The sequence below is a fragment of the Aquarana catesbeiana genome, linkage group LG08 (genome assembly GCF_042186555.1).
Source record: "Aquarana catesbeiana isolate 2022-GZ linkage group LG08, ASM4218655v1, whole genome shotgun sequence".
NCBI lineage: Eukaryota > Metazoa > Chordata > Amphibia > Anura > Ranidae > Aquarana > Aquarana catesbeiana.
Genome location: NC_133331.1, coordinates 258,614,151 through 258,638,113, shown reverse-complemented (window position 1 = coordinate 258,638,113; position 23,963 = coordinate 258,614,151). Strand labels below are relative to the sequence as shown.

General features: G+C 44.0%; 1 protein-coding gene across 1 annotated transcript in view; it reads left to right on the top strand.

The window, feature by feature from the left end:
- TMX2 (thioredoxin related transmembrane protein 2) overlaps positions 1-23,963 on the top strand; it is a 28,615-nt gene that overhangs the window by 3,043 nt on the left and 1,609 nt on the right. Inside the window, exons 2-7 of the mRNA XM_073597099.1 lie at positions 12,392-12,452; positions 17,527-17,640; positions 18,331-18,407; positions 18,724-18,830; positions 21,455-21,520; positions 22,819-22,948. Coding sequence (XP_073453200.1) covers positions 12,392-12,452; positions 17,527-17,640; positions 18,331-18,407; positions 18,724-18,830; positions 21,455-21,520; positions 22,819-22,948 — 555 coding nt within the window. The remainder of the gene's footprint in view (positions 1-12,391; positions 12,453-17,526; positions 17,641-18,330; positions 18,408-18,723; positions 18,831-21,454; positions 21,521-22,818; positions 22,949-23,963) is intronic.

Genomic DNA, 23,963 nt, shown 5'->3' with positions numbered 1-23,963 from the left:
ATCACATGGTCCTAAGTATTCAGACCCTTTGCTCAGTATTTAGTAGAAGTACCCTTTTGATCTAATACAGCCATAAGTCTTTTTGGGAAAGATGCAACAAGTTTTTCACACCTGGATTTGGGGATCCTCTGCCATTCCTCCTTGCAGATCCTCTCCAGTTCTGTCAGGTTGGTTGGTAAACGTTGGTGAACAGCCATTTTTAGGTCTCTCCAGAGATGCTCAATTGGGTTTAAGTCAGGGCTCTGGCTGGACCATTCAAGAACAGTCACGGAGTTGTTGTGAAGCCACTCCTTAATTATTTTAGCTGTGTGCTTAGGGTCATTGTCTTGTTGGAAGGTAAAACCTTCGGCCCAGTCTGAGGTCCTGAGCACTCTGGAGAAGGTTTTCATCCAGGATATCCCTGTACTTGGCCGCATTCATCTTTCCATCGATTGCAACCAGTCATCCTGTCCCTGCAGCTGAAAAACATCCCCACAGCATGATGCTGCCACCACCATGCTTCACTGTTGGGACTGTATTGGACAGGTGATGAGCAGTGCCTGGTTTTCTCCACACATACCGCTTAGAATTAAGGCCAAAAAGTTCTATCTTGGTCTCATCAGACCAGAGAATCTTATTTCTCACCATCTTGGAGTCCTTCAGGTGTTTTTTAGTAAACTCCATGCGTGCTTTCATGTGTCTTGCACTGAGGAGAGGCTTCCGTCGTTCCACTCTGCCATAAAGCCCCGACTGGTGGAGGGCTGCAGTGATGGTTGACTTTCTACCACTTTCTCCCATCTCCCAACTGCATCTCTGGAGCTCAGCCACAGTGATCTTTGGGTTCTTCTTTACCTCTCTCACCAAGGCTCTTCTCCCCGGATAGCTCAGTTTGACCGGACGGCCAGCTCTAGGAAGGGTTCTGGTCATCCCAAACGTCTTCCATTTAAGGATTATGGAGGCCACTGTGCTCTTAGGAACCTTAATTGCAGCAGAAATGTTTTTGTAACCTTGGCCAGATCTGTGCCTTGCCACAATTCTGTGTGTGTGTGTGTGTGTGTGTGTGTGTGTGTGTGTAATTTTTTTTTTTTTTTTTTTTTTTTTTTTTTTTTCAAAATCGTTCCCCTTTTTTTGTTTTTTTAGCACAAAAAATAAAAACCAGAGAGGTGATCAAATACCACCAAAAGAAAGCTCTATTTGTGGGGGAAAAAAAGGACATCAATTTTATTTGGGTACGTCGCACAACTGCGCAATTGTCAGTTAACCACTCCCATGCAGGCCAATTCTGACATTTCTCTCCTACATGTAAAATTCATAATTTTTTTTGCTAGAATATTACATAGAAACCCCAAACATTATTTGTTTTTTTTAGCAGAGACCCTAGAGAATACAATGGCGGTAGTTGCAACTTTTTATCTCGCACGGTATTTGCGCAGCAATTTTTTGAACACTTCTTCTTCTTTTTTTTTTTTTTTTTTTTGATGCTTTAAAAAGGGGAAAAAAAAAACAACACAGTAAGGTTAGCACAATTTTTTTTGCATATTGTCAAAGATGAAGTTACGTCGAGTAAATAGATATCTAACACGTCACGCTTCAAAATTGCACATGCCCGTGGAATGGCACCGAAGTTCGGCACTTAAAAATCTCCATAGGCAACGCTTCAAAATATTTTTTTTTTTTTTTTTATTGTTAATTTTACTTTGCTTTTTTCAGTTGGACACTTCAAAACTTTTTTTTTTTAATCACTTTTATTCCTAAACATCCCTTGTAATAGGAATATGGCATGATTGGTCCCCACATCTAACCTCTAGGCTGGGAAGCCTGAAATAAAAAAGAAAAAAAAATAATGAAACGATCTTGGCTTCCCAGCCGAGGCGGCGCCATTCATTTGAATGCAGAGGCCGGTCCCCTCTCGCCGCCCGTAAGAACGATCAAGCGGCGGAACAGCCATGAAAGGAATCGCCGGCTTAAAAACGCAATATCTGATTGATGCTTGTAGCTGCACCCATCATTCAGATATCCCCACAAAGTCAAGGACATCATATTAAGAGGTTAAAATAACGCAGTGCCATAATGCAAAAAATGGCCTGATCATGAAGGGGGGGTAAAACTTCTGGGGCCTCCTGACAGCCTCCCCTCCACAATTCTCTGTATTTGTTTCCTTTCCCCCGCTGCCCCCATGGTTGTCTCTGTACAGATCTGTACACTTGGAAGCTCCATAGGCGGCCTCGGAAGCTGTGCAGAAGGATAATCTGTGCCACGGCTCTGTTATTGTTCTGTGCGGTCATGTGACGGCACTGGCCAATAGGGTGGTCTTCTTTTGTCCCGGAAGTAAGAAGAGTCTCTCATTGGCCAGTGTAGTCACATGACTGTGCTAAGGAATAACCAAGAGCTGTGGTGCAGATTATACTTCCAGGGCCTCCTATGGAGTTCTCCAGTGTTCGGATCAGGACAGCGGCCATTGTGGGCGGCGGAGGATTGAAAACAAACAGAATAAGTGCGGAGGGGAAAGGAGGAGCAGGAAGTTGTTAAAGGGGAACTTCACTCACTCACTCGACATTGATTTTTTTTTTTAATCCTTAGCATTAGTAAATGGATAGGAACATATATTATATTTGTTTGTTATCCCCTTGGCGCTGGTCGCCGTCAGCCCTTTAAGGGGTTTGCTATGCCGGGAGGTGGGGCTTATGACCACGTGATTGCCTGTCACGGCGGTCATATGATCAGAAAACTTTCCGTGAGCCGCTGGTTGCTGTGCTAGGAGCTCTTCGCACAGCACTGTAGGTGCTAATGCATGCAAATATGGGACCGCTTGGTGCCGAGGGGCCGCATGTTTGTATACGCTTGGCGCAGAGAGGTTAAACATTTCTTCAGTTATTTCCTGGTTTCCAGGCCTAGTTAAACAATGTCATATATCCCAGGAGTTTTCAGGAAACAAGGGGGTTTTCTCAGCTAAGCACGCCCTCTCTTGCTTGCATGCCTGAGCTAAGGGCAGATGGATTCCATGAAGTAAATGCTACAGGAATCATTTGCCCTTACTCGAGATGACCACAGCCAGTAATGCTAGGGGGGTGTTTTTCAAAGTGATTTCTTAATAAAATAAAGCATGGACATGGATGGGTGGGGGCGTTTGCTTTGAATATTAAAAATGAATTAAATAGTGTTTTTGGTGTAGTTCCACTTTAAGAAAGAAGTATTACAAAGATGGAGATGCCTTTTTAGGCTGCTGCCATAACCACTGGCCTGGGTCTCCTGCAGGGGCGTTGCTAGGTCTACAAAAGATCTATCTATCTATCTATCTATCTATCTATCTATCTAATTACATCAGGGTCCCCAGAGAGCCTCCCCCCCCTTAGATCAGGTTCCCCAGAGAGCCTCCCCCCCTTAGATCAGGGTCCCCAGAAAGCCCCCCCCCCTTAGATCAGGGTCCCCAGAAAGTCTCCCCTCCCTTAGATCAGGGCCCCCAGAAAGCCTCCCCTCCCTTAGATCAGGGCCCCCAGAGAGCCCCCCCCCCCCTTAGATCAGGGCCCCCAGAGAGCCTCCCCCCCCTCCCTTAGATCAGGGCCCCCAGAGAGCCTCCCCCCCTCCCTTAGATCAGGGCCCCCAGAGAGCCTTCCCCCCTCCCTTAGATCAGGGCCCCCAGAGAGTCCCTCCCCCCCCCCTCCCTTAGATCAGGGCCCCCAGAGAGCCCCCCCCCCTCCCTTAGATCAGGGCCCCCAGAGAGCCTTCCCCCCTCCCTTAGATCAGGGCCCCCAGAGAGTCCCTCCCCCCCCCTCCCTTAGATCAGGGCCCCCAGAGAGCCCCCCCCCCCCTTAGATCAGGGCCCCCAGAGAGCTTATCACGTCACCTGCCACCAGATGTGGATTGTTACATACAGAGAGGCTAGGGTATATAGAAGAGAGGCTGGGTGTATACAGAGTTCTCCCCCCATGGTCTGCACTCACCTGCTCAGGAGCTCTGTGTGAGAAACTTCCTCCCGACTCTATGATATGGGCGGAGCAAGGAGGAGACTCGTTCTCACACTCGTCTCCCTTCTCTGGATGTCAGTGAAGCACGGAGTGCAAACAGCAAACAGCACTGTGTCAGGCATCCCAGGACACTCTCATGGTAGGGCTGGCCCTGGACTCGGGGCTCCAGCCTTAATAGCCACCCCTTAACGACGCCACTGGTCTCCTGTATCACAGTGTCTCCTTTCTCGTGAAGTGTCCTACTTTTTTTTTTTACCAAGGTACAATGGTGCAGATACTCTTTAAAGCGTAACTTCTGCCCTTGTCTTAAGTTTGGATAGTAAAACTTTTTTTTTTTCTGCCAGTAAATACCTTTATACAGCCCACTTTCTGTTTCTTGTCTGGTCATTATCCTAGGCTTATGACATCATGCACATATAGATAGATAGAGAGAGAGTTTTCCAGGGAGGGGAGCTGCAGGCAGCAGCTTCAGCTACCCACAGTTAAAATGTTTCCGGCCAGACTTAGTGGAGGGAGATTTCTGCAGCATATTTGGCAAGTACAGAATCACAATATATATAAAATAATATGCAAAGTGGTTGGAGGGAAGCTTCAGAATGGCAAATATGTTTTTATTACAAATTATGTGAGCAGACTGCAGTTCCTCTTTAACCACTTCAGATCCGGCCATTGCCAAATGACGGCAACAGCGCGGATCTACATTGCCGGTGTCTTGCCGAGAAAGTTCCCTCGGCGGATAAGTCGTCCCCCCCCTCTGTACTGCGCAGGCGCAGCACCTGTGCAGTACGAACTACTATCAGCCGCCGGAGATAGCCAAAGCACAAAATCTACAATCAGCTGTACACGGCGCCTGCGCCCTGGGTCCAGGTTCCTTCCCCACCATCCAAGTGGACCTAGAGGGGGAATAAAAAAGTGCCGAGCGAAGCGAGGCCGTGCCCAGCGAAGTAAGCCCGCAAGGGGCCCTCTTACGGGCGCCGTGTACAGCTGATTTTCCCCTATTCATCTTCGGCTATTTCCGCCAGTAGAGGGGGGTCCTTATCCGCCGAGCGGAATTTTCTCGGCGGAACACCGGGACTACGTCTATTGACGGCATCCTGTGCACAAGCGGCCTGCGTGCCCCCTGCAGGGCGCGCGCGGCGCGCTCGGTGATCAGCGAGTCTATGAGACTCGCTTGATCACAGATCAGAGTAAGGGGTCGGTCCCGACCCCTTACCACATGATCAGATGTCAGCCAAATGACAGCTGATCATGTGATGTAAACAGAGCCGGTAATTGGCTATTTTTCCTCCTCGCGCTGACAGCGTAAGGAGGAAAAAAAAACCCGATCACCGGCGGCCGTGATCAGGACATCAGTCCCGATCACGACAATCATCTGCCCCCTGCCAGTGACACAGCATAGGCAGCAGTACCGCCCATCAGTACCCATCAGTGCCCACAGTGTCACCCATCAGTGCCCACATCAGTGCAACAGTGCTGCACATAAGTGCCACCTACCAGTGCCCATCCGTGCCCCCCATCCGTGCCACCCATCGGCGCCCATCAGTGCCGCCTTATCTGTCCCCATCAGTGCCGCCTTATCTGTGCCCATCAGTGCCGCCTTATCTGTGCCCATCAGTGCCGCCTTATCTGTGCCCATCAGTGCCGCCTTATCTGTGCCCATCAGTGCCGCCTTAACTGCCCATCAGTGCCGCCTTAACTGTGCCGCCTATCAGTGCCCACCAGTGCCGCTTCATCAGTGCATATCAATGAAGGAGAAAAATTACCTGTTTGCAAAATTTTATAACAAACTATTAAACATGATTTTTTTTTTTTTTTTTCAAAAATTTCCAAATTTTTTTGTTTGTTTAGCAAAAAATAAAAACCCCAGCTGTGATTAAATACCACCAAAAGAAAGCTCTATTTGTGGGAAAAAAAATGATAAAAATTTCATTTGTGTACAGCGTTGTATGACCGCGCAATTGTCATTCAAAATGCGACAGCGCTGAAAGCTCAAAATTGGTCTGGACAGGAGGGGGGGTTTAAGTGCCCAGTAAGCAAGTGATTAAACAGGAACACAGGCAAAGATTAAAAAAAATTGAAGAAGCTACATACTCAGTGATTATGGTCTCATTTAAACAATCCGCATTCTGATCGCTCTTCAGAGAGTATTGGCCAGGTGGTGAGGAGGCATTGTATCTCCTCCTTACTGCCTGCATTAAGGTATATGTAACCCCTCACCTTGTAAAACATCCCAATCAGTTTAAAATATAAAAGAAAGATTAAAACATTTGTGTATCCTATAAAAACTTTATTTATGTTTTTTTTTGTTTTGTTTTTTATAAGTGATCACATACCCTTTGTTCTCAGCTGCATAAGGAGCTCATAGAGCTGGGGGAAGGAGAACAGCAGGACACTGATCTTCCCAGTGAATGGCTGTGCAGAGGGGGCATGTCAGGACAAGTGTGATCATTGGAGGAGAGCAGGCTGTGTTCCCAGCCCAGGTGGAGAACTGACGATGCTTTTTACTTCCATGCCTAGAGGGGTCAGTTTTTAAAATGAATGTAGAGGGACTGGCAGGAACACCGGGGATTTCACATAAAGGAAGCAATACACAGAACAGGAAACTTTCTCATACATGGTACAGCAGGTATATATCAGGAATCTGAAGTGTTGGGTTTACGTTTTCTTTAACCCCCTAAATGCCAGATGTCTGTGTTTGTTCACCTTTAACATTTTTTTTTCTGTAAAGGAGAACTTACACTTAAAGCATTACAAATACACAAAACACATTCTATTTATGAAGAATGACTGAGAGCGCGGCTGTAGAGTTCCCAGACTGCGGCCGCCTTCATCTCACGTGTTCCACACTGCCATCAGGATCCGGGTTTCTGGTTTAATTCCTGATTGAACCGGTAGAGTCAGCCACGCGTGTCTCTTATAGTGTTCACAACTTTGTAGTTATAGGTATAGAAAGTCCTTCCAATATCAATGGAAGAAGTGTTATGTATGGGATGGATTCTGCACGATGTAAGAAAAAAAAAAATCCCCAAAAATTTGTATATTGATTTGCGTGAGTTTTTATATCTCTATCAACTTTTTTTTTTTTTTTTTTTTTTTTAAATTTATATATAATACTAGTAATGGTGGTGCTCAGCGACTTATGGAGGGACTGCGGCCAATCTGACACTTTGTGGGAACTGACATTACCAGTGACACTAATACAATGATCAGTGCTAATAATATACACTGGCTGGGAAGGGGTTAACATCTGGGGAAATTAAAGGGTTAAATGTGTGCCTAACTATGTTTACAATGTGTTTGTGTGCTGATTTTACTAACCAGTGCTGGTTTTTATTCCCTGCTTTGCATGGAAATAAAAACCAGCATGTCGCAGCTTTTAGAAGAGAGCTTTGTGTTTACATGGACAAAAGTCTCTCCTGTCACTTGCTCCAACGCTTGGCGGGTCCCGGCCATTAATCACTGGCTGGGAAGTAGGGATCGACCGATTATCAGCGGGCGATATTCACTTTTTTTGACTTATCGTATCGGGCACAAACGTGCCTGATATTACTGATATTGCTTCAAGGAGTTTTACCGGGGGAGCTGCAGGCTTATCACCCCGGTACTGTTCTTTAGGCCCTTTTCACACCGGGGCAGGAGGTGCGTCGGCGGTAAAGCGCCGCTATTTTTAGTGGCGCTTTACAGTGGTTTTAGCGGCGGTATTCAGCCGCTACTGGGGCAGTTTTACCAGTGGGGCAGTTTAAAGGGTTAAAAACCACTGCAAAGCGCCTCTGCAGTATAGCTGCGCTGCCCCATTGTTTTCAATGTGAAGGAGCGGTATACACACCGCTCCAAAGATGCTGCTAGCAGGACTTTTTTTTTTTTCCCGTCCTGCCAGCGCACCGCTCCAGTGTGAAGGCCCTCGGGGCTTTCACACTGGAGACACAGCAGCGGCACTTTCAGGGCACTTTGCAGGCGCTATTTTTAGCGCTGTAGCGCCTGCAAAGCGCCCCAGTGTGAAAGGGGGTCTTAGAGCAGACAGGCGGCTTTATTGTAATAACAACTGATGTGGCTCTGCAGCAGCTCGGCTGTTATTACAAGCAGTGGGATTGGACATTCCCCCCTCCCGCCACCCCTCACCCGTCCCAACCTGAGGCTCGAGCTACCAGCCGCCACGCCCGCCGGCTGGCCGAAGACCCCAACAAAGTCGATGCTTCATTCAGGTCTTGGATCTAGTAACCTGGAAGCCATATCATGATATCACGGCAGTTTTAAAAAATATAAAGTATTAAACGCCGATCTTGACGCTTTGAATACTTTTAAGTGCAGAGGAGGGGTTTGGAGTCTTATAGACCCCCCCCCAGAGTACCTGTCACTGCCTATTACTGTCACAAGGGATGTTTACACATTCCTTGTGACAGCAATAACCCGTGAAAAAAAAGTGTAAAACATTTTTATTTATTTTAAATGTACTAAATATCGGCAGACAATATCGGCCTGAGAGGTGGCCGAAATATCGGTATCGAATCGGCCCTGAAAAAAAAATAAAAAGATATCGGCCGATCCCTACTGGGGACCGGTGGTGATATATATAATTTATTAGCTCCTGTCATTTAGAGGCAGGTGTAGAACTAAGCTGAAGACAAGGAAAGCGGGATCTGTGCTGATCTTTTAGAAAAATATATTAATTACACTCACCGGCCACTTTATTAGGTACACCTTGCTAGTACTGGGTTGAACCCCTTTTCCCTTCAGAACTGCCTTAATTCTTCATGGCATAGATTCCACAATTATATTATTCGGCATGCACTGTAGCAGTAAAACTACAATGCATGGTCGGGAGGGATAAAATATACAATGGACTCTTCAAAGGCGGCAGAGCCATACACTGCTTGAGTTTTGTCTGAGTCAGCCGAAATCTGAGCAATGTATGGCCAGGTTTACTCTATATAAAGACTCGTCTGCTGGCAGCTGTAAGGGGGAGAAAGTGAAGCCTCCATCCCCCTACACTGCACCAATGCTTCTTAGATATGCATTTAAAAGGCACCTTTATTTTATCAAGATAGTATCAAGTTTTGCTTTTTTATTATTTTTTTTTTTTTTTTTTTTTTTTAACATAAGAAAAATTTATATCAAGTTAATTTATAAAAAGCTAAACTTGAGATAATATATATAATATAATATACACACACACAGTGGGGACGGAAAGTATTCAGACCCCCTTAAATTTTTCACTCTTTGTTATATTGCAGCCATTTGCTAAAATCATTTAAGTTCATTTTTTTTTCCTCATTAATGTATACACAGCACCCCATATTGACAGAAAAACACAGAATTGTTGACATTTATTAAAAAAGAAACACTTAAATATCACATGGTCCTAAGTATTCAGACCCTTTGCTCAGTATTTAGTAGAAGCACCCTTTTGATCTAATACAGCCATGAGTCTTTTTGGGAAAGATGCAACAAGTTTTTCACACCTGGATTTGGGGATCCTCTGCCATTCCTCCTTGCAGATCCTCTCCAGTTCTGTCAGGTTGGATGGTAAACGTTGGTGGACAGCCGTTTTTAGGTCTCTCCAGAGATGCTCAATTGGGTTTAAGTCAGGGCTCTGGCTGGGCCATTCAAGAACAGTCACGGAGTTGTTGTGAAGCCACTCCTTTGTTATTTTAGCTGTGTGCTTAGGGTCATTGTCTTGTTGGGAGATAAACCTTCGGCCCAGTCTGAGGTCCTGAGCACTCTGGAAAAGGTTTTCATCCAGGATATCCCTGTACTTGGCCGCATTCATCTTTCCCTCGATTGCAACCAGTCGTCCTGTCCCTGCAGCTGAAAAACACCCCCATAGCATGATGCTGCCACCACCATGCTTCACTGTTGGGACCGTATTGGACAGGTGATGAGCAGTGCCTGGTTTTCTCCACACATACCGCTTAGAATTACGGCCAAAATGTTCATCAGACCAGAGAATCTTATTTCTCACCATCTTGGAGTCCTTCAGGTGTTTTTTTAGCAAACTCCATGCAGGCTTTCATGTGTCTTGCACTGAGGAGAGGCTTCCGTCGGGCCACTTTGCCATAAAGCCCCGACTGGTGGAGGGCTGCAGTAATGGTTGACTTTCTACAACTTTCTCCCAACTGCATCTCTGGAGCTCAGCCACAGTGATCTTTGGGTTCTTCTTTACCTCTCTGACCAAGGCTCTTCTCCTCCGATAGCTCAGTTTGGCCGGACGGCCAGCTCTAGGAAGGGTTCTGGACGTCCCAAACGTCTTCCATTTAAGGATTATGGAGGCCACTATGCTCTTAGGAACCTTAAGTGCAGCAGAAATTTTTTGTAACCTTGGCCAGATCTGTGCCTTGCCACAATTCTGTCTCTGAGCTCTTCAGGCAGTTCCTTTGACCTCATGATTCTCATTTGCTCTGACATGCACTGTGAGCTGTAAGGTCTTATATAGACAGGTGTGTGGCTTTCCTAATCAAGTCCAATCAGTATAATCAAACACAGCTGGACTCAAATGAAGGTGTAGAACCATCTCAAGGATGATCAGAAGAAATGGACAGCACCTGAGTTAAATATATGAGTGTCACAGCAAAGGGTCTGAATACTTAGGACCATGTGATATTTCAGTTTTTCTTTTTTAATAAATCTGCAAAAATGTCAACAATTCTGTGTTTTTCTGTCAATATGGGGTGCTGTGTGTACATTAATGAGGAAAATAAATGATTTTATCAAATGGCTGCAATATAACAAAGAGTGAAAAATTTAAGGGGGTCTGAAAACTCTCCGTCCTCACTGTGTGTGTGGTTATATATATATATACAGGTGTATATTGCAGGCCTATAATACACCGCTCAGCACCAAAGAAAAAATTACTGTTCAAGAGTGACCACAATTGACAACAGCACAACTTGCATAAAAATTCAACAAACACCCAATTTGTTTACACAAAAAAAGTGGAGATCTAACTAAGCAGCCATTTAAAAAATAGATAAGTAAACTGAAGAAGTAGTATAAAAACATATAAACAGTCAATTGCTGAACTGTGATAATAATATACTAAAAACAGCGCTGGTGTTGAGCAAAATAAAATAAACGAACATGTGGCCAACTTCACAAGAAAGTCCTTAGGAGCAGTGAAGAATATTAATAATAAAGCAGTGGTTCAGAGAGTATTAATAGGTGATCCTACAGAAAGTCTCAGTGTGCACCTTCCACCGTTCAGTCCAATTCCATCATGTGAGAACACACTCCCCTCAGGGGGTTAAACTCGCCAGAGCTAAAAGATAAGCCTCCAAGGGAAGAAAACCTCTGAGCCAAGACTGCTATCAACACGTTCCAGGAGATTTGACAGATGATACGGGCTCCAAAAAAGGATCATAGACAGAAGAGAAGTGCACATAGCATAATCTTGTTTATTAAATAACTACCCATCACATCACAAAACCACCCTCCATATATACGTACAAAACACAGCAGTCAAAAGAGCAATAGAAGTGTATACACTGTGCACTTCACCGTATGGAGATCAGCTGGTTCCGTCTGTATCCCAAGGAGCGATGGCAATCACTTCCTTGTTCCGGATCCAACTGTGGTGGAGCGCACGCGTCGTGTAGGTCACGTTCTGACGCGTTTCGTCATATCCTGACTTCAACAGAGGGCGTCTGTTGAAGTCAGGATATGACGAAACGCGTGTCAAACGCCTGCTCTTATTGCCAGTGTGAACTCAGCCTAAGACTGCTTTTGCACCGATGCACGTCCGTTTAACCAAACCACGGGTGCAGCTGAGTGCACTTGTGGGTAAGCTGCACTTTGCTTTCTATCTTATGCTGCAGGTTTGGTATGCTTTCTGAAAGGCCACCGAAACTCCTGCGTTCAGGAGGTTTAGTGCCATTTCAGAAAGAGCACCAAACCTGCAAGTTTTAATAGAAGTCTATGGCTCAGTGCAGCTAACCTGCAGGAAAGCAGTGGGTACACCGTACTGCACCCAGGGATCAGAGTGTAAGCGGTCTAATTTGCTCATTATAAAAGTGCAGTGTATGTGATGTTTAATACAATGACCTTTTACTCTTTCATCTCCTCCTGATATCTCCTCCTCTTGATATCGCTCTCCAGGCTGCTAGAAAGATCCCAGGTGAAGTGCAGTTGGTATCACTCCATCTGGAAGCATCAGCTTACACGGCTCCTGCTCCCACCATGGCTGCCTGCTTCCTCCACTGCCAGCGCCGGGTCAATACACTGATGCTTTGGGATGGCAGTGGCAACCCGTTAATTGCAATTTGGGCTGGCCAATCCATCATCCCAGAGCATGAGCATTTGCTTCCCTGGTTTGAGATTGAGGGCCACAGGTTGAACACCCTTGCACAAGAGCATAAACGGCCTTTTTTTTTTTTTTTTTTTTTTATTCATTATACATTTTGCTGTACACATTTAAAGAAGGATCTCTCATGTTCTGACTTTATTTTTTTTGCCAGAGAGAAGTAGAGATATTGATGTTCCTCAGCGCCATTGTTATGATGAAGAACAGACGAAGCAGTAAGTATGTGTCATATGTAAGGTAGTATGTCCTTATCACAGAATGCCTTGCTGGAGCTCATTCTGCAACCCCCAGCACCACCCATTACATATTATGGTCTTATGGCCCTGTCTCTACTGTTAAGAACTTTTCTTTTATAAAGGATGAATGTATGCAGCGCTAAAAACATTAAATTATAAAGTAAGAGTCCATAGTGTTAAAACGGAGTCCTTGCTCAGGGAAACAGCTGGAACCACCCACGGTGTAGACAGACACACAATAAGGTGAGCATGAAATTATCCTCCACCGAATATCAACACACCGGGCCTTTTATCAAAGAAAATGGATTACTGAGTTACAGGCGGTCAAACAAGCGTGATATGTCCACAGCGCAACTTCAATTGGATCACAGATGGCTGGATCTTGTAGTATTTTGTTAGATAAAAGCAGGCATGTCAGAAGCTACAATCTGTCATGGATATCAATTATTTCCAACCAGAAAGATGGCCGCGGTTGGCACGTTACAGCGTCATGATGTCAGAGCTCCACCCTACGCAACGTTTCGTCCAATAGGAACGTCAGCGGGGGCGAGGAACACCCTCGTCGGCGGGGGCGAGGGTGGAGCTCTGACGTCATGACGCTGTAACGTGCCAACCACAACCATCTTTGTGGTTGGAAACAATTTGATATCCATGACAGATTGTAGCTTCTGACATGCCTGCTTTTATCTAATGAAATACTACAAGATCCAGCCATCTATGATCCAATTGAAGTGGCGCTGTGGATATATCACACTTGTTTGACCACCTGTAACTCAGTGGTCCATTTTTCTTTGGTAAGAGGCCGGTGTGTTGATGTTCGGTGGAGGATAATTTCATGCTCACCTTATTGTTTCTCTGTCTACACCGTGGGTGGTTCCAGCTGTTTCCTTGAACAAGGACTGTTTTAAAACTATGGACTCTTACTTTATAATTGTATGTTTTTAGCGCTGCATATATTCATCTTTTATGCTTTTTATTGTTACCATACAATTTATGCCAGCTGCTTTATTAATGTTAGCGCAGTGATTAATCTTGAATTTATAATTTATTTCTTTTATACCCCCTGGGACCCTCAAAGCCAAACTCCAGCCAACCTGCCCCCCTTTTTTTTTTTTTTTTTTTTTTTGGCCCCGCTTACCTGAAGGTGGTGTCTGCACATTTCAGCTACTTGCCCATCCAGTGGATCCAGCTTTGTCCCGCTGAGATCCTCTCATCCCGGCCGCAGCTCCATCCTGTGCCACCATGTTCTCTCAGACATCCTCAAGAGGCCCGCTGGCTCTTCCGTGTTCAGTGGGCAGGCCTTTCGATGATGCACGATAGTCCCGCCCCCTCCTCCTTTCCTTTAAAGTGATTGTAAACCTTTGTGTTTTATTTTTTTTAAATAACAAACATGTCATACTTGCCTCCACTGTGCAGCTCATTTTGCACAGAGTGGCCCCGATCCTCCTCTTCTGGGGTCCCTCGGCGGCTCCTCGAATACGATGACCCCCTAGGAGAAGCGTTCTCCCAGGGGGTTACCGTGCGGTCGCACTCCCGAGTCCAGTATTTGCGTCCATAGACACGAATGCCGAACCCAGCCCCGCCCCTCAGTGCCCGCACCATTGAATTTGATTGACAGCAGCGGGAGCTGGAACCCCGTGCAGAGAGGGTGAGCGCATCTCCGCCGAGGGAATGAATGGCTCAGGTAAGTAAAAAGGGGGGGGCCGGTCACTGCCAGAAGTTTTTTTACCTTAATGCATAGGATGCATTAAGGTGAAAAAACACGAGGGTTTACAACCCCTTTAAATGAAAGGCTTTGCCTCCTGGGATATGTGACGTACATATCCTGGGAGGCACAGCGGGCAGAGTGTGCACATCATTTGCCTAAGGCCATAGGGAGGACTATTCCTGCAGAGGAGGGTTGGAGAGGCTGGGTTGTCCTCAGGAGGGTGAAGGTCCACTTAACCACTTAAGCCCCGGACCATTTGGCTGGCCAAAGACCAGAGCACGACTTGCAATTCGGCACTGCGTCGCTTTAACCGACAATTGCGGTGTCGTGCGACGTTGCTCCCAAACAAAATTGACGTCCTTTTTTTCCCACAAATAGAGCTTTCTTTTGGTGGTATTTGATCGCCTCTGCGGATTTTTATTTCTTGCGCTATAAACAAAAAAATGGCGACAATTTTGAAAAAAACGCATAATTTTTTATTTTTCACCTCTGGTGGCAACTTAACATTTTTGGGTTTACCCAACCTTTCATTCCTGATGACTTTTGATGGACATTTAGAGAAGGTGAATGTCTCTGATGGGGCACGGACCGTTGTCCCCCACAGTACATCTTTTTCTCCACAAGATGTCCCCAGTCTTTTGGGTTCCAAGACAACCAGAGGCAAAAATGATGCCCCCCGACACAATCAGTGGGCAGCACTGTCAACAGACACAACCTATTCAAGTGAACGGGGCTGTGCCACAACTGAGAGACAAATGCTAGTCCCGAGGTTGTGCCATGATATTCCTGTTGAAAAACTCAGTTCGGCTCTCAAAAAAAACCCCGAAAAAAAGGAATTCAGTATCACCTCCTGACTGCCTGTCAGCTGCACCTGCACCCCTCTAGGGCTGCAACCAACGATTATTTTCATAATCAATTAGTTGGCCGATTATTGTTTCGAATAATCGGTTAATAACCTTACAAAAAGTGTGGTGTATAATTTAATTAATATGTAAAGTTAAAAAAAGGCAATTTATTCTTAAATATTCTTAAATATCTCTATGCAGTGGTAAAATATAAATGACCAACTATATAACCGTATATACTCGAGTATAAGCCGAGTTTTTCAGCACATTTTTTTTTTTTTTTTTTTGTGCTGAAAATGCCCTCCTCAGCTTATACTCAAGTCAAGCGCTTTTCTGCAGCAGAGAATGACATTTTCCGAACCGATTTTAACACTACAACATATCTAAAGCTGGGGTTCCTAGCACCCCCAATATATGGGGCCCCAAAGTCGGTTCGGAAAATGTCATTCTCTGCTGCAGAAAAGTGCTTGACATTTTTCCGAACCGACTTTGGGGCCCCGTATCTTGGGGCCACTTGGTGCTTGGATATGTTGTAGTGCTAGTTCCACTGGGTTTGCACACCAAATTTGGGGTTCCTAGCACCAAGTGGGCCTGAGATACGGGGCCCTTAAGTCGGTCAACTGTGACCATCTGCAGCAATGTCATTTCGGGACCCTTTGGGTTCAGAGACCCCAAATTTTGGCTGCAGATAGGGGGCATCTAGGAACCCTTAACTACTGAGTTTGAAGTTCGGGGGACCTATGGCTGCAAATGGGCACAGTGAGGCTGCAAATGGGAATTGTTGACCCTCTTTTGCACTTACAGTAGCTGCACATTTCTCACCCTCGTCTTATACTCGAGTCAATAAGTTTTCCTAGTTTTTTGTGGTAAAATTAGGTGCCTCGGCTTATATTCGGGTCGGCTTATACTCGAGTATATACGGTATATGGTTAGGGAGCAAAATCTCTAATCTACTCTGAGAATAACAGACAGAAGAGATATACTGTATATACTATTAGAAGAGATATACTGTGTATATACTATTAGAGGAGATGTACTGTATATACTGTTAGAGGAGGTATATAATATTAGAGGAGATATATACTGTATTTTCTATTAGAGGAGATGTACTGTATATACTGTTAGAGGAGGTATATAATATTAGAGGAGATATATACTGTATATACTATTAGAGGTTGAATCTGGGAAATGTCATCAGACTCGGATCAAAAAAAAAAAAAAATGTAAAGACTGTTTTGCAGATTTTCAAACAGAACTGTAATATATTATATGCTGGCCATACAAGAACAATGTCTTCCTTCAAAAAAAAATGTAATTTTAAAAACATTGGCTTGATTTTCTAATCGTTAGTGGGGTCAAATCGACGTTTTCAACCACAGTGATGGGAAAATTTAGAACTAATAGAAAACTTTTTGGTCAGACAGTGGATGTGGTTTTTCGTTCAAAAATGACATTCATTTTATTACAGAATGCTAAAAACAAGTGAAATTTTCAAACAACATTCTTTCATTCAGCGAATGTACAAAGATTTTTCGTCTGAATATTCTCATCTGAAAATTGATCGGTGTGGCCAGCATAAGGCTCGGTACACACCTATTCAGTTTGCTTTTCATCTGTTTCTGCAGTGCTTTTTGCTGTGCGTTTTGATTTTAGCAAACGTGATTTTGCTGCGATTTGCATTTTTATTTAATCTTTTTTTTGGCCAAATTGTTGTTGGGCAGATTAAAAAAAAGACAAATTGCTGCAAAAACGCACTACATGCTTTTTCTGCAGCTTCTCCATTAAAATATATTGAACCAAAAAAGCACTGGTTTGCGTTGGAAAAAAGTCCCTGACCCTTTCCAAATACACAGCGGCTGAAAAAAAGCATAGGATGCGAACGTGTCCCATAGGAAACCATGTAAATGAACTGTAGTGCGTTTCTACAAAAAGCACCAAAAAAACACATAGATGTGAACCCAGGCCTAAGACGTTTAGTAACATAATGGGGTTAAAAAAAACTCAAATTAACCCTTTTATAGTACAAAAAGAGCAAATCACTACTGTAAGGGGTTAATTTTTTATACTGTGGAACAGTGAAAGTAATATTTACAGTAGCGATTTATTTGTTCTTTTGTACTAGAACGGGCTAATTTTTTAGTTTTTTTTTTTTTTTTTATAACCCCATTATGTTATTGGCCGATTAATCGATCATGAAAATGGTAATCGATTAATTTCATAGTCCATTAGTTGTCGATTTAATCAATTAGTAGTTTCGGCCCTACACCCCTTGCTTTTCAGAGAGCAGTGCAGGTGTAAACTAAGCCCAAGTGTGTTACTGGCAGAGTTTTTAAGTTCTAATCGAGAAGAAAGTCTGAAAAATAACGAGGCCACCACATCTAAGGAGCGATAAGCTGCAGGTTTTGTTCTCGGGGTTAGGTAGACTTTTTAGGTACTGCAGCCTCTTGTTGTTTGCAGATATTGCTCTAATGACTTTATTTCTCCGCCGTTCTGATTTCAGTTACAATTGAACAGCATGTTGGGAACATCTTCATGTTCAGTAAGGTTGCCAATACGATTTTGTTCTTCCGCTTGGACCTGCGTATGGGCTTGCTGTACGTCACACTGTGCCTAGGTGAGTGCTTTGTACTTTGGGGTGGAGGGGATTCCATTTATGTAAGCTGGATGTGAAATCCGGCACCTCTGGGGTTGGCCCTCTGAAATTGCAGCTTTCTCTCCATCTTACACGTTTCTTGCTCAGTACAATGTAATGTGAAATAAGCGCAGAATCTAGCAGTCTACTGTTATTATTAAAGTGTTATTAAACGCAGGACCCTGCATTCACTAGATCTGGTCTCCCACAGAACACAATTATTTTAGTATATATAATCGGCTAAATACCTTTTTATCAGCAGTTGGAGTAGTCTTATGACTTTCAGTGTCTGGTTAAAGCTTGTAGGAGGAGTTTTCATTCTCCTCTGACTGTCCTATGAGGCTGCAGGACCCCTGACCTTCTGTCTGGACAATGCTGATTGGCCCTGTGCGGATCACATGCACCCTCCCAAAAAAAAAAAACTCTAGCAATACTGAGCATGTGCAGAGTGCCTCCAACGGCTCTGTACTATCAGGAGATGGATTGAGGACAGTAGAAGGGGAGGATTAACCCCTTAGGTTCCACAGTGAGTAGAACAAGCATGCTTTACTGCATATACAGACTGATTTTACTGTTGAGGGTTTAGTAACACTTTAACCTCTACAATACATAAATGAAACCATACAGTATGAATGTTCCTTATTCGTTTTTTTTCTCTCTTCCTTTTTGTAGTTTTTCTCATGACATGTAAGCCTCCGCTGTATATGGGTCCTGAACATATCAAGTATTTTAATGACAAAACAATAGAGGTAAACTTGATTTAAATTGTTATATTTAAAGTAGATGTTATTCCAATTTAGCTGCAAAAGTGAAAATATTACTTAAGACGGGTCTAGGCAACCTCGGCCCTCCAGCTGTTTTGAAACTACAAGTCCCATGAGACATTGCAAGACCCTGACAATCACAGGCATGACTCCTAGATGCTGAGGCATCATGGGATTTGTAGTTTCACCACAGCTGGAGTGCCGAGGTTGCCTACCCCTGTCTTAAGAGACATTGGAGATGTGTACAAAACAGAGTCTTTACATCACTTCACTTATCCTTTACTGCCTTTCATATCCTCAGGAGGAGATACAATCCGATCGTCGGGTCACGTGGCTGGTGGAGTTCTTTGCTAACTGGTCATCCGAGTGCCAGTCCTTTGCACCCATCTATGCCGAGCTGTCTTTGAAGTATGTGTTTTTTTTTTTTGGTTTTTTTTTTTATATCTTAATTTCATATCGGTTTGTTCAGTCCTGTAATTTACTGATTGGCTTTTCAAAAAAAGCACTGCAAAACACCAGCGGTCCAATCCATTATATCAGGGATATGCAATTAGCGGACCTCCAGCTGTTGCAAAACTACAAGTCCCATCATGCCTCTGCCTCTGGGTGTCATGCTTGTGGCTGTCAGAGTCTTGCTATGCCTCATGGGACTTGTAGTTCTACAACAGCTGGAGGTCTGCTAATTGCATATCCTGGCTTTATATGATCCCTGCAGTTTGAAGTTTTCCTATATTGATTGGAAATGGCAGGTTTAAACTCCAACTTGTTCCCCTCACTGGCCGTATTTAATACTTTTTATGTTTAACACTTACCTTTTTTGAGGTCTCCAGGCCGATCACATGACTCTGCACGATCCTCTACTACTTTGCCTGGCTGGGCAGCCCTTACTGATTTGTGAGAGCAGGGATGACCTCCGCATAGCTCTCTACATTTAGTGCGCAGTAAATTCAGGGCACCATGGTGATGTCCCGGGGGGGGAGGGGAGGTAAGTTCATGGTGTCCTGTACTCACATTAGGCCCTCCATCTTCCAAGTTAAAAGATGCTGGGTGTCATTCAGCTGAGAAGATGGAGGACATCTTGTGGCCAATAAATGGTACTGCAGGGAACAGACCTGTAATGAATGTGCAGATTTTCAGTTCAAGCAAGCAGTACGAATACCAGCAATTCAGGCTGAGATGAGGGAGAGAAGGCAGAAAGGAGGAGTGAGAAATCAAATCCGTGACTGTGTGTATGCAGACAGATCTGTTTATTACTTGTTATAGTAATAAAAGTATTTAAAAAAAAAAAAAAAGGAAAGAAATGTGAAAATAGAAAAATAAAAGTAAAACAAACAATAACAAAAAATATTTAAAGCACCCCCGTCTCCACGTACTCGTGCGCAGAAGCTAATGCAAACATAGGTCACGCCCACATGTGTGAACTACTTTTAAACCACACATGCGAGGCATCGCTGTGAACATTGGAGTGAGACCAATAATTCTAGCGCTAAACGTCCTCTGTAACTATAAACGTGTAACCTGTAAAAAAAAATTTAAAGCGTCACCTATGGGTATATTTTTAAGTACTGAAGTTTGGTGCCATTCCACGAGTGTGCGCAATTTTAATTTAAAGCATGACATGTTGGGTATCTAAAAAAATTGGTCTAATGTTACTTTTTTTTCTTTTTGTTTTTTTGCATGAAACTTAAACTTTGAAAAATTAATGCGCAAAAAGTTGCAATGACCACCATTTTATTCCTTAGGGCAGTGATGGCGAACCTTGGCACCCCAGATGTTTTGGAACTACATTTCCCATGATCCTCATGCACTCTGCAGTGTAGCTGAGCCTCATGGGAAATGTAGTTCCAAAACATCTGGGGTGCCAAGGTTCGCCATTACTGCCCTAGGGTCTCTGCTAAAAAAACAACAAAAAATACATATATAATGTTTGGGGGTTCTGAGTAATTTTCTAGCAAAAAAAAAAAGATTTTTACACGTAGGAGCGAAGTGCCAGAATTGGCCTGGGTAGCAGGTTTATGGATAGCGGGAGGAGCGGGCAGGGTTTTGTACATGGCTTCCTGACAACATCACAGCACCCTGCCTACGGCTAGGTACACACTTGTGCGGCTCTGCCAGCCGTGTTTTGTGTGTGCACAGCAGCCCATTCGTTTGAACAAGCTGCTGTGCCCCCTGAAAGTGCTGGACAAAGGTCCCTGCACCTTTTCTGAAAATTTAGCTATCACAGAAACTGCAAGAGCAGTGCGATTTCCAGTGCATGAGGGTGGCCTTAGGATTAATGGCACCGCCACTTATCTTTTTTCCGGCGGCTGCAGGAACAGGTGCGATCCCACAGCAGCAATCACTCGCACAAGTGTGACGTTAACCTTCGTGCTCCTCTCAAGAGCTCTCAGCCTTGATGCAAACAGTCGGCAGACTCTTGGGAGGAGTTATATAAACTTTTATATTGATGAGTGGATGTCGATCTTGAGGAGTGGCCGTTCCGAAGTAGTGTATTTGCATGCAGACCCCCTTAGGTAACGCCTACATGTGATATTAACCCTCGATGATTTAAAAAAAACTGAAATCCAATGAAAAAGGGGCGGGCCAGGGACAGTCGGGGCTAGGGGTAGGAAATGGCTAGATGAAGCTGGATGTCCTCCATGCAAGAAATGAGGCGGGCTTTATCTGACTTGCCATAGCTTCTAATGCACGCTGTGAGAAGCTAAGTGTGCAGTGAGAATTTTCAGTACAAGATGGGAACCTGTACAGCTGTGCCAAGACTGAAGATGAGGCTGGAGTCCAGATTTAATGTATCTCCTAAAGTTAGCCTAACAGGAACCTATCCCCGGAATCTAACCCCAACGCTACCCCCCATTGTGCTGCATGCATGGCTTGTCCTGTGCCAGGAGTCTGTGCATTTTAGCAGGTAGGTCATCACACTGCATAGGGGTCAGTATATGTTATTGCTATGACAGATCCATCTTTGGGGGGGCGGTGGGGGATGTATGGTTGAGTTTCATTTATTAATTCTTGTATCTTGCCGTGTTTCATAGGTACAACTGTGCTGGTCTGAAATTTGGGAAGGTTGACGTAGGCCGGTATCCTGATGTCAGCACAAAGTAAGGATCATTCCACAAGGTTTCTTGCAGTGTACATGTTTTGGTGGATATATGTGTGTAATGTACAATGAGCACTAAACTCTTCTTAAAAGATATTGTAGGACTTTGAGGATATATTTAAGTCATAGGCACATATCTAGGTGCATTCATACACAATGGAATGAAAATGCATTACTACAGTGGTAAATAGGGCTGAGATCGGGTGTGTTTCTGATGTGGCCTTCAGGAAGCTATCACCGGTGTCTATCATGAACTCACCGCTCCTCCACTGCTGCGCTGTGATACCGCCGGCAAAACGCCACTCCGGCAGCGTTTTGCGGGCGGATTTAACCCCTTTACGGCTGCTAGCCCCCCCGTTAAGCCCCCCGTGCTAGCGGCCGAATAGCGGCTCTAAAAATAGCACCGCTTTACCGCTGACGCCCTGGCGCCGGCAGTGTGAAAGGGGTCTTAAGGATAAGAGGGTTTAATTCTGCTTTAAGGCTGTCAGCAGATCTGCTTCTAAAGTTTCGGCACAGTCCCGAAAAATGGAGAGCAACTGAGCATGTGCAGAGCAGGGTGCGACAGTGTATTACTGGATTTTAAACAAAATAGGCTCTTATTTTTAATTTTTTACATAGCTATACCTGCAAAAGCTGCCAGCCTGAAGTGATCTAGCGGGACCTAATTTTCTAAATAAAGTTCCACTCTAAGTTTAATAGATAATTAATAAAATAAAAAATATTGCTTATATAATGCAGTGTGTTTAGAATGGGACTCCAACTGCTGCTAATTCTATTGACTGTTTTTATTACCTGTTGAGCCTGCAAGTAAATATCTTGGCTTCCGCTTCTGTCTATCTTCTCCCCAACAATGACGGTTACAAAGATTTCCATAGATCAAATAACAGTAACACAGACGTTCATACAATGGCAAGCCGTTATTATTGTCAGGATCCACCCTGATGCCTGACTGGCAGCTGGCTTGGCCTCTCTGCGAACCTATGGGAGACTGAGCGTGCCACTCTCGCCCCCTGCACAGCCCAATCCTCCAGTTAGTGCTGGAGAGGCAGAGCAGAGAGCTGAAAATCGAGAGCTGAGTGACCAGCGGTCTTTGATCGATCAGTTCTCAGGCTTAGGGACGGCAGGGATCAAATGCAGCATCCACCTAGATGAGTGAGTGATTGTTTGTTTGTTTTTTGTTTGTTTTTTTTTTTTTGTTTCCCACATTTATTTAACTATACATTGAATTTTTTTTTTTTTATAGCTGTATAAATTGTGCATCTTAGTTTTTTTTTTTTTTTTTTTTTTTTTATGTTTTAGGTATGGTGTTAGTACCTCACCGCTTTCCAAGCAGCTCCCTACACTCATCCTCTTTCAAGGTGGGAAGGAGGTATTGCGTCGACCACAGGTTGATAAAAAGGGGCGTGCCGTATCTTGGAGTTTCACTCAGGTAACCAGACAAATTTTTGTAAACTTTATCCTTAAAACTGAACTTGTTTAGCTTAGGGCAGTGATGGCGAACCTTGGCACCCCAGATGTTTTGGAACTTTGTTTCCCATGATGCTCAACTACACTGCAGAGTGCATAAGGATCATGGGAAATATAGTTCCAAAACATCTGGGGTGCCAAGGTTCACCATCACTGGGTTAGGGGAACATGGTCGCAAAGAATACATGCTTTATTTCACAGGCCCTTATACAGTGTAGGGTCGCTGCTCCTGCATTGTATGAGATGACATTCACAATGTGACAGCCATGGGGCCGGTTATGTGATGGGAAGGAAGCCTTTGGGGGGCAAGGAGTAAGAGAAATCATTTTCCTTAACTTTTTGCCCTCTAGTTTTAAAGTAGCATCGGAACATTACCATCCTGGGGAAGGAGGGTGGCGGCTAAAGAGGGAGCTTTAATGTCCAACTCAGAATTTTGGAATTCTGTACCTTCCCCATTCCTGAAGGTTCCCCAAACTGCATGGGATGTGGGTATGAACACTCACCAGCCACTTTATTAGGTACACCTGTTCAATTGCTTGGTAACACAAATTGATAACCAACTGCGTGATGCTATCATGTCAGTATGGACCAAAATCTCTGAGGAACATCTTGTGGAATCTATGCCATGAAGAGTTAAGGCAGTTCTGAAGGGAAAAGGGGTTCAATCCAGTACTAGCAAGGTGTACCTAATAAAGTGGCCAGGGAGTGTAAAAAAAAAAAATATATATATATATATATATATATATATATATATATATATATATATATATATATATATATATATATATATATATATATATACATACATACATACATACATACATACATACATACATACATACATACATACAATTACAAAATTTTTTATCTCATTTTCATAGTGTGAATGGAGCCCAAAAAGAGATGTTCTAGATCAGTGGTTCTCAACCTTTCTAGTGCCGTGACCCCTTGATAAAATTTCCCAAGTTGTGGGGACC